At 47.9% G+C, this 9,410-nt stretch overlaps 2 protein-coding genes across 5 annotated transcripts; one reads left to right on the top strand and one right to left on the bottom strand.

Annotated features, from left to right (window-relative positions):
* Positions 1-615: 615 nt before the first annotated feature.
* CNTD1 (cyclin N-terminal domain containing 1) lies at positions 616-7,794 on the bottom strand. Of its 4 annotated transcripts, none has more exons than XM_059147773.1 (7): positions 7,427-7,790; positions 4,448-4,523; positions 4,014-4,182; positions 2,877-3,039; positions 2,077-2,221; positions 1,348-1,444; positions 616-786 (listed from the first exon to the last, which is right to left on the bottom strand). In XM_059147773.1, the coding sequence occupies exons 1-7, from the start codon at positions 7,593-7,595 to the stop codon at positions 616-618; spliced, it is 990 nt and encodes a 329-aa protein (XP_059003756.1). In that variant the 5' UTR covers positions 7,596-7,790. The 4 variants fall into 4 exon arrangements, with proteins under 4 accessions (XP_059003756.1, XP_059003758.1, XP_059003759.1 ...); XM_059147775.1 differs by lacking the exon at positions 7,427-7,790 and adding an exon at positions 6,976-7,164; XM_059147776.1 differs by lacking the exon at positions 7,427-7,790 and adding an exon at positions 6,934-7,164.
* Positions 7,795-7,914: 120 nt separating this feature from the next.
* Positions 7,915-9,032, top strand: LOC131815802 (cytochrome c oxidase assembly factor 3 homolog, mitochondrial). Its single transcript, XM_059147783.1, has 2 exons — positions 7,915-8,172; positions 8,523-9,032. The coding sequence occupies exons 1-2, from the start codon at positions 7,959-7,961 to the stop codon at positions 8,627-8,629; spliced, it is 321 nt and encodes a 106-aa protein (XP_059003766.1). The 5' UTR covers positions 7,915-7,958; the 3' UTR covers positions 8,630-9,032.
* Positions 9,033-9,410: the final 378 nt, after the last annotated feature.

Genomic DNA, 9,410 nt, shown 5'->3' on the forward strand with positions numbered 1-9,410 from the left:
TTGACTAAGATAGAGTACTTTATATTCTGGGAGTGTTGAGTTCAAGTGCAGTTTGTGGAAATTCTGTCGAAACATGTTTAGAGATGGATTAGTGTTATTTTTAAAAAAGACTCGTGGAGATAGTCAGCTGTAGAGGAAGCCCCATTTGTGTACATCTCGGTGACAGAACAGAGATGTTAAGCTAACTTGAAGGGGAAAGAAAGGCTGCCTCCTTGATGATCATCAGTCAAGGTCACCCAAACAGTCCTGGTTTTCAAGCCCCTGGTTAATACTAATTTCCATGTCTGGTGTCCTCTCTCAATGAAGTGAATAGTTAAGGAAAAGCTATAACTATCTTGTTAAACAAAAACGAACCAACTTCACTAATGTTCTGTCTCCTCCCAGCTCCTTGGCATTTTCAGTCTTGATAACGGTGAAAAGGACCTGCTTGTCAACTTTAACTCTCTCTCTGGTGCAGAAAAAGGAGCATGAAGTTGGAATACAAAAACATAGTTCAAAAAGATACTCAGAACTTCTGTATCCTGAGTCGGAGAGTAAACAGAAGGAGGGCTGAGCGTGGTGAGGAAGGCTGTTTATACTTGGTGGGCTGAGCGCACCTCATGTGTTGGAGGCACCTCATGTGTTGGAGGCAGCGGCGGCCCTCAGAGCTCTGGCCTCCAGGTGGGGAGGAGCCGGCTGCTTTCGTGCAGGCGTGTTGGCTCCCACGCTGTGAGTTAGGATTGCGTAAGAGAGCTCTGCGATGCTTTCCAAGGCAATGCCTGTAATGCTGTGCAAATGCCCCACAACCTACAGAAGGAGACAGACTCCGTATTACTAAATAACCTCACCGTGTTTTAGCGCACAGACAGACACATCCCTTGGCCTGTTCTCTCAAGCCATATGTAAATTTTTTTGTTTCTCTGCATTTGCAGAGGAGATTAAATCCAGATCCCAGTGTTTGCCAATGGCCAGGTGACATTAGGATAGTGAGAGCCTGGAAAGTTTCTACTAGACATTTTATTCTGCTGGAGATAAGGTCTATGAAATATGAAGACGGCATTGGGGCCTAGACATTGGCTTCTACTGGGGAGCGCATACTTACTGGACCTGACCATAATAGCCGGTTGTCATCAGAAAGGGAGAAGAACAAGCTGAATGTCACCCTTCATTTCCAGTTCCATAAGGGGAAAACGAGAGGGCTTTTCGGGCCTGCCCTAGTATTCCCGCCCCCCAAATCCTGCTTACTCATCCTCATGCTGGGTCTTGACTTATTTTTTATAAGTTGTCTTATCTTTTCCCCTAACCGTTGGGAGAATGCTTTCTATAGAGTGAATTCTGACCACACCAGTCCTGGTCAGGGGTGCGCACCTGGCTCCAGCACTCGTGGTTTTGGATGAAAGCACTTGCCGCAATGATTCCTACTGCCAACAGCATGAAGTCTTCCTTCACTGAAACAAACTTTTCCCTGAGTGATTAAAACCGTATCAGTTTTGGAGCTTGAATGGAACTTGACCTTCCAAATCTGAGGGCCATGGGACTTCAACTATGAGTTGTTTATGTTGATCATCTTGGACTTTTTTAGATACCGAAGGAAATGCCCAAGTGATGGCTAATTGGCCTCCTCCCCCAACCCACCTGGGATCAAAACCTGAGCCTTCCGACTGGTTTATCTGCCTTTGTTGTCCCATCTGCCTCCCTAACACTTGGAACTGTGAGCCTTTTTACCCGTCTGACTTTACAGTAATCAAACCCTTTTGTCTAAGTCGCAACCCTGTGACTGTCTTTTTTTTCTAAGCGACTAAAAGGCAGTCCAGTAATCTCAAATCTAAACAGCAGTAAAGGAAGAACTATGAAAGAAAGTATGTTAATTACCTGCAGTCATTTAAATTTAAAAGCAAAATCCTTTCCAGTTTTTGCTGGTGGGGCTCAGTCATCTGCATCTAAGTAACATACTGGGAGTTCATTAAAACCAGTGACCTGTGCAGGTTATCTGTGGACTGGATGCCTTATTGGGTAAATTCCATTCCCGTGGTATGTTCTCGAGGTGTGCTTCAAACACTGTTTCTGGAAGGGGCCTACCTGAAGGAGTTGGCTTACCCTTGCAGCTGACTGGGTACAGAGTTTTCAATGGAAGCCCTCAGCAGGCTCTCATATATGGGTTCATGCAGGAGATAGACAAGGTCGAGCAGGGTCAGGCAGGTTGCATGAAGCTGTGTGGCTGGGACCAAGCAGCCATTGTATCCTAGATGGAGTATGGGCATGGCAAAGAACGGTAAGTGGGTCCTCTCTGATCACTATCACCATTGACATGTGACACAAAGCTCTTGAGCTAATGTTTTCTACTGTAGGAAACCTCTTTAGTTGGAGGTCAATTATTATTATTATTTTTTTACAGGCAGAGATCACAAGTAGGCAGAGAGGCAGGTAGAGCGAGAGGGAGGGGGAAGCAGGCTCCGCACTGAGCAGAGAGCCCGATGCGGGGCTCGATTCCAGGACCCTGGGATCATGACCCGAGCTGAAGGCAGAGGCTTTAACCCACTGAGCCACCCAGGCGTTCCTAGTTGGAGGTCAGTTTTAAAGGATAAAGGGGAAGATAAAGAAATCTCTATCTGCCGTGTACACACAATTAGAATATATTTGCTTGCTCCCCTCTTATCTCATCCCTCTAGAAAATCACCTCGTTGATCCTGTAATAAGAGAGTGCCCAGTGAGACCAGCCAGGCGCTGAGACCTGAGTCTCCGTCCCTGACAGGTACCAAAGGAACACGGGATTCGGTCATCTCAGGCTTCCTGCCATTTCCCACTGGCAGGTTCTGCCCACTGCTTCCAAAGCCCTGGGAACATGCTTATTGCCTTCTACGAAGATGCCAACCCACACCCTCCGACACAGTAGATACCTAACACCTCCAGAAGCATCTCCACATATGCCAGGGGAGTGGGCAGATTGATCTGGAAGTTCAGGGACTTCAAAACATCAAGCTCTGACTCCAGCAGTTCTTCTTTACTGTGCACATACCCTAGAGTCTGGAGGAAATTCAGGACTGTAACGTTGCTGATTATCTGAGCAAAGGAAAACAAAACAGCGAGAGAGAAAGAGAGAGAGAGAGAGAGAGAGGTGTCAGACTAAAGATCACGCATCTTGGTGTAGCATACAAAGCTTTTCACAGTCCAGCCCATGCCTTCATCTCGCCGTCTCTCTTGGCAGTTGGCCCCTCACGCCCCACGCCTGTCACACAGGATTACTTGCAGTTCCTGAGACTGTGCAGCTCTCCAAACCTGTACACGTGCTGCTTCCTGTGTCTGGATCTCCCTCTCCTCCCTTTCCTCTTTCCCTGCTTTCCTGAATGCCTCTCCCTCTTTCTTAGCATCCACCCATCTCCTGCCCACGCCTACCTACCCGCCTTCAAGAAGTCGTTTTCTTTAAATACACTTGCTTGACTTTCCAAGGCCAAGGAGGTACACGCATAGCTGTCTGTATTTACTCAGCAGAGCGCGCTCCCACATTATCTGCCTGCATGTCTCCTCCCGTTGGATAATAAATTCCTTGAGGGTGCTGGCAATATTTTCACTTGTTGTACCCATGGCACCGAGTGCAGCCTCTGGCCACAGAAGACAGTGAATCTTTGTGGCAGGAATGATATTTTACCACACAGGCATCGGGTAGGGGTATGGAAACATTTTATCCCCTATAAATGTAACCGTTTGTCTTTAACACTGATAGGCCTGTTGGCAATTCAGGCACCTTACGTAAACTGTCCTTGAGTCCAAGGGGAGGAAAGGTGACCTGCATAAATGATGGCATCTGTCCAGCAATTACACTTTGGGAACAGAACCGTAGGCTATTAAAGAACTACCTGTGTGTGTGTGTGTGTGTGTGTGTGTAGGAGGTGTGCTTATTTAGGAAGCATAATTGCACTCTGGAATTTCTACAGGAGTCATAACACCTAGCTTAGGAGGCAGTTTCTCACAGTCGCCTGTGGACGAGCTGGTTTCTGCTACCACGCAGGTGCCCAGGAGGGACCCCCGCTCCTTACTTTGTAGTGGAAGGAAAGTTTGCTCGCCAGTTGAACACACGACACAAGACGCAGGACAAACTTGCTGGAAAGCTGCTCTTTCAGAGCTTTCCAATTCTGAGGCTCCTTCTTCTCACTCAGCTGGACCATGGCTTGCCGGTGCATATTCTCTGCCTGCTTAACCATAAACCTAGAAGGAAGGGAAGGGGAGAGTAATCAATCCACACTCACTCAAACTAAAGGAAGTTTGTGCAGCAAGCTCTGCCCTATCTCCAGTCTCCAGTCTTAGTCCCTGGCTGAAAAACGGGACATTTGCAAGCAGTAGAGGGTGCCAAAGCAGGTCTCATGCTGAAGGGCGACTGTCTTTTTTTTTTTTTTTTTTTTTTTGTCTTTTTTAAGATGTTTAAAGGGTACGTTAGTCCTTCTAAGAGGTACCACTACGCCCAGGGCTTTACCTTTCTAGGATTTCTACAGCCTGGTAGCTCACGGATTTCTCCAGACACCATTGTTCAGACAGGAGAAAAACAAACTCTGCCGAAACAAGAGAGAAGAGACTAATTCACAAGATGCAACTAAAACCATTCTGTGAACTCCTGGCATTGTGTAAAAGCCATGATGGGGCCAAGGGAAGAGGGTCAGGGGGTGAGAAAGGGGACTCAAACAACCCAAACTGAGCTGAGTTCCCTTTCCTGCCAACAAGCAGATCAGAGGCACGAAAAGGAGACTGACTGAACGTCAAAGACAAGGGCTTCCCAAGCCCCCTCAGTGACCCTTGAGCCTTCCTGTGGGTCCCAGCTGATAAAAGGCTTGGCCAGCTACACACAAACATACCAGCTGGCTCAGTTGGCCTCTACACCATGCTGGGAAACTCCAGCTTCAAGGGAGATTCTTGGATGGATTAAAAACCCTAGCCCCTATATTCTGTTTTCAGTGGAATGTTGACAGGAACAGAAAAAGGCCCTCCTGGAGCTTCAATATTCTTTACAACAGTGTTTGTTTAGTAACCGCCCTCTAGAGAACTCCCATTGCTTTACAAACACGATTCACTTTACAGCTGGACACCCTCTCCCCACCACCAGTTTGTTGGGTGAAATCTGTGGTGGCTGAACTTCTCCCCAGGAACAAGTTTGTTACTATGGAGTGGCTGGTTTGGAAGAAATATCCCCTAGATCAGGAACATAGCCCACTTTGGGGGAGGGGGGGCAAAGTCAATGGGAAGGTGGGAAGGGCAAGATACCTTGGCAAGATCTTAGGCTGCCTCTGTTTCTCTTTGAAAGAACAGCCCCAGATAGAATTCTGTTTAGTTTGCAATCTCATTAAGAGGGTGGAAACAGGGGTAAATGTTAGTTCTTAACAAAGGAAGCTCCTGTAGAACTTGGGACTTTTAGCACTGATCAGTAAAGAATTATGCACAGTCGAATGACCATGTGTCTTCAGAGAAAGTTCGACTTTCTTAGGTACATGGAAGTCATGCTAGCACAAAGCTGAACAGTCCGTTTGATGTGTTACACATATGTACAAAACGTTACTGTTACAAAAACTAAAACCCTGCTAGCAGTGGCCAATGAGCAGATTAGCTTAAGCAGTTAAGCAAAATACCCTAAAACACATAATTGTATGTTATTAGTCCTTTTATTTGCTGGAGTTTAAGCTTCCTTTCTGTTTTGTTTGCGAGTATACAGTTGTTTGGTTTTGTTTTGGTTTGGGTCTGAATTATCTGGGTGATTGTTTCTATTTTCTAGTTTAACTTGCCAAGAAAACTGAGGTAGGGTTAGGTGCAATGCATAACGGTTATGCCTCCCTACCCTACTGCCTCTCCATCCTGCACTTATAAACACATCTATTAACTGAAAGACTCTCCCCTTCTATTAAGCTACGGCTCTTTATCTCCCTAGTTTCCATCACTGCTAACCTTCTTGAAAGGCTGGCTTAAACCTGCTGCTTCCATTTCCTCATGAATTCCCTATTGTTCTACAGTTTGGCTTCTACTTTTCCCAACTTGCTACAACAATGATCTCAAAGGCCAGCAAATATGTCCAAATTATTAAATAACATCACCCTTTTGCAACCTTTATTCCATCGTTCATATCCCTGAGGCATGTGAAACAGCTGACCGTCATCCTTCGGGAAACTCTTGGCTTCCCAAGGTGTCTTGGTTCTGTTCCTTTCTCCCCAGCCATATTTTTAGTTCCCTTCATGACTCTTCTTCCTACTCCAAGTGCCTGAACACAAAATGTCTCCTAGGGGACATTTTGACCTTGACCTGCTTCTCTTTTCTTTTCTCCCTCTCAGACTCATTCTCGGCCAGTTTTCAACAGTATCATTATGAAGATAACTCCTAAAACTTTATCTCCAGTTCTGACTTCTCTTCTGACTTATTTTTTAAACAGCTCACCAGACACTCTACTTTAGATGTTCTACAAGCACTGGAAACTCAGTAGATCCAAAACCAAATCTGTTACCTTCCCAAACAAAGGTCACGTTTCCTCCTGGGTTTTTTGTTTTTTAAATGAATGTGTGTGTTTCTCTTAACAGTACCACTATACTCCCATTCTCTTAGGCTCAACCCTTTGGCACAGTCATCTTCACCTTCTTCACCTCTTAAATTCATCCACTGCAGAGCTCCAGATTTTATCTCTGAAATGTTTTAATCCATCCTCCCTTGTCATTCCATCTGCCCTGTTGCCTAACTACTGACACAGACTCCTCTGGTCCACCTCCCTCCTCTCTCTCTCTCTCTACTCCAAATCATTCTTTACATCAGAGCCAACATAATCTTTTTCTAGGGCAAAGGCTAAAGTCACATCACTCCCATATTTGAAAACCTTCAATGCCGTCTTGTTTCCCTAGTAAGCTATGTATAAACTCTTCCCCTTGGCCTTCCACACTGAATGTCTCCAGACTTTTCTGGTCTTAATTTCAACTCTTCTTCCACACTCACCCCAAGCTTCTCTATTTCCATAGCTTTACTCGGTTATCATACCCTTTGGGTAGAAATGCCGTCCCCCTCCTCCACCTTCGCCAACCAAAATGCTATCCTTCCTCAAGGTCTACCTTAATTCTTCTTACTCTCACTTCTCCCTATCACCCCCTTCAATCTCCATAAAAGCTTCTTTTATCTGGTGCGTCACTTATCTAACCGTCCTTGGTGTCAGTTACAGATTTGTTCGAATCTGGATGTCGGTTCTACCCCGCTCTCCCCCAAGTGGTATGTGGGTAAGCACTCTGTAGGGGCTGAAGTCAAGGGTGGGGTGCTGCGGGGTCTCGTCCATTCCCACATCCCCTGGACCAGGCATCTAGTAGTTACTAACAACACTTATTTGGATGAATAAGGTAAACGGAATCTCCAGGTCGGTGACTCAAAGACGGGTGACACCCCCCCCCCCCACCGGCCCCGTCTCCCATGAACTCGTTCCCCAGCCCGGCATCCACACCCACGATCCGGGTCTCCCTGAAGCTGCCCATCCGGCCGGCAGCCTCCTGCACGGCTTGCTCATTCTGCTGCGCCAGGTGGAGCAGAGCGTCTTCGATTGTCTCTGTGGCGACAGCTCCGAACTGGAAATCACTGAGGGAGGCCAATCTTGACCTCACAGGTCTGTCCATCTTCAGAAGCCTCGGGGGACACCTGGGCGACTCACTGGATCCATAAACCCACCCCCTGAGCTTCACTCCAGACAGAATCTTTCGCCTTCCGCGAGCTTGTCTTCACCTCAAGAGCGAGGAAAACCCAATGCCCACTGCGGCCTCGAGCCCTCCACAGCCTTTTCCCGCCCCAACGGCCGCGGACCCCTCAGCCAATCAGAAAGCTCGGCCACTTGCCACCTCCCCCTTCGCCCACACCGCTCTTCCGCTAAGGTCAAGAGCCGCACTCGCGTCGGGAAAGAAAACGCGGACTACAACTCCCAGGATCCCCTGTTATTCCCAGCAACCCTCGCGCCCTGGGCGTAGAGAGGGCGGAACCGCAACATGGCAGCCCCGGGAGCTGGTGACCCTCTCAATGCAAAGAGTGGAAAGGGCCCTGTGGCTCAGCGCATCGACCCGACTCGGGAGAAGCTGACTCCCGAGCAGCTGCAGTTCATGCGGCAGGTGCAGCTCGCCCAGTGGCAGAAGAATCTGCCACAGCGGCGGACCCGGAACATCGTGACCGGCCTGGGCATCGGGGCCTTGGTGTTAGCTATTTGTATCCGTCCAGACTGTAGGCTCAGTAGAAGGCATATGGGGACAAGGGAAGGGGAGCAGAGGCGCGTAGTAGGGCAATGTGGGGCTGCTAGAAAGAGCCCGAGCTGTGAAAGTCTTGGCCATTTCTGATGCCGAGGCCAGCGTTTGAGGTACCTTACTTTGTCATTTTAAAATGCTCTTTTAATATGACTTATTAGTAATAACGGAATCGGGGTCAGGGCTCAGAAAAGCAGAGGGCAGAAGATCGAATCACTGATTTGGGAGGGTGAGAGAGTAACAAGGGTGGTGGAGAGAGTCTGGGAAAAGGCAATATGCGTACTCCCAAGAGATTTCCTGAACCCACTTTCCCAGATGGCTACACCTTCTACTCCGTGTCCCAGGAGCGTTTCCTAGATGAGCTGGAGGACGAGGCCAAAGCTGCCCGAGCCCGCGCCCTGGCGAGAGCATCAGGACCCTAAACCGGATGGGCACTGCACGTCTCCAACCTGCTGGAGCCCCTTCACGTGGTGAATGATGCCCCATGACCCTGTAGAAGTCGAAGCCTGCACCCAGCATTGTTGGCCTCAACCTTGGACGATGATTGAGCCCAAGAATTTTTTTGCATTTGGCCCGGTCAAGGGAATATTGCCCAGTTTACACAGACTGTGTCCAGTCACTGAGCCTTCCTTGTATTTTGTTTCTTTGAGAGTTATGCGACCTTGGCTTTTCTCAGGATTTCTGACTTTGTGGTTTTACCCTCTTTACCTCCCAGGGGTTTAGCTGTTGTGGGGGTGGGGGTGGCAGCTCTATGTAATGTTGGAGCCTAAAGTAGGGAAAATGGGAGTTAGGTTGAGAGTAATAAACTGAGTCACCTCTCTTGGAGCCACATGAGTGTGTTAAGGCTGACAAATGACATGACTGTTGGAAAGATCCACAGGCCATAGCTGCAGCAGTGGCTTTGCCCCGGGGAGCTGTAAATGTTTAACTGTTTAAATGTTTCCGTGAGATCTTTTCCATTTGATTTAAGGGAGAGATCATGGGGGGGTCACTGGGTTGTGTGAGACTGAACCACGTCTTGGGGGAGGGAAGGTCACTCTTCTGTCCTCTACCCTTAAAAACAACACATCCTTACTCCAGCTTTCCTGCCTTTTCCCACTCTGAGAGAGAGAGTAGATGAAAGATGAGGGACAGTCTTCCTTCTTTTTACACTTGGCCCTGCCTCTCTAGGCCTAAGTTGGGGTCTGGATGAGACCTTAGTTT

Source organism: Mustela lutreola, chromosome 15 (genome assembly GCF_030435805.1).
Source record: "Mustela lutreola isolate mMusLut2 chromosome 15, mMusLut2.pri, whole genome shotgun sequence".
NCBI classification, from domain to species: Eukaryota; Metazoa; Chordata; class Mammalia; order Carnivora; family Mustelidae; genus Mustela; species Mustela lutreola.

Coding starts and splice junctions, on each gene's coding strand:
- LOC131815802 (XM_059147783.1), top strand. CDS start 7,959: ATGGCAGCCCCGGGAGCTGGTGACCCTCTCAATGCAAAGAGTGGAAAG. Junction 8,173..8,522: donor GGCCTTGGTGTTAGCTATTT/GTATCCGTCCAG, acceptor CCACTTTCCCAG/ATGGCTACACCTTCTACTCC.
- CNTD1 (XM_059147773.1), bottom strand. CDS start 7,595: ATGGACAGACCTGTGAGGTCAAGATTGGCCTCCCTCAGTGATTTCCAG. Junction 4,183..4,447: donor GCTGTAGAAATCCTAGAAAG/GTAAAGCCCTGG, acceptor CCTTCCTTCTAG/GTTTATGGTTAAGCAGGCAG. Junction 2,222..2,876: donor GATGCTTCTGGAGGTGTTAG/GTATCTACTGTG, acceptor TACTCCATCTAG/GATACAATGGCTGCTTGGTC.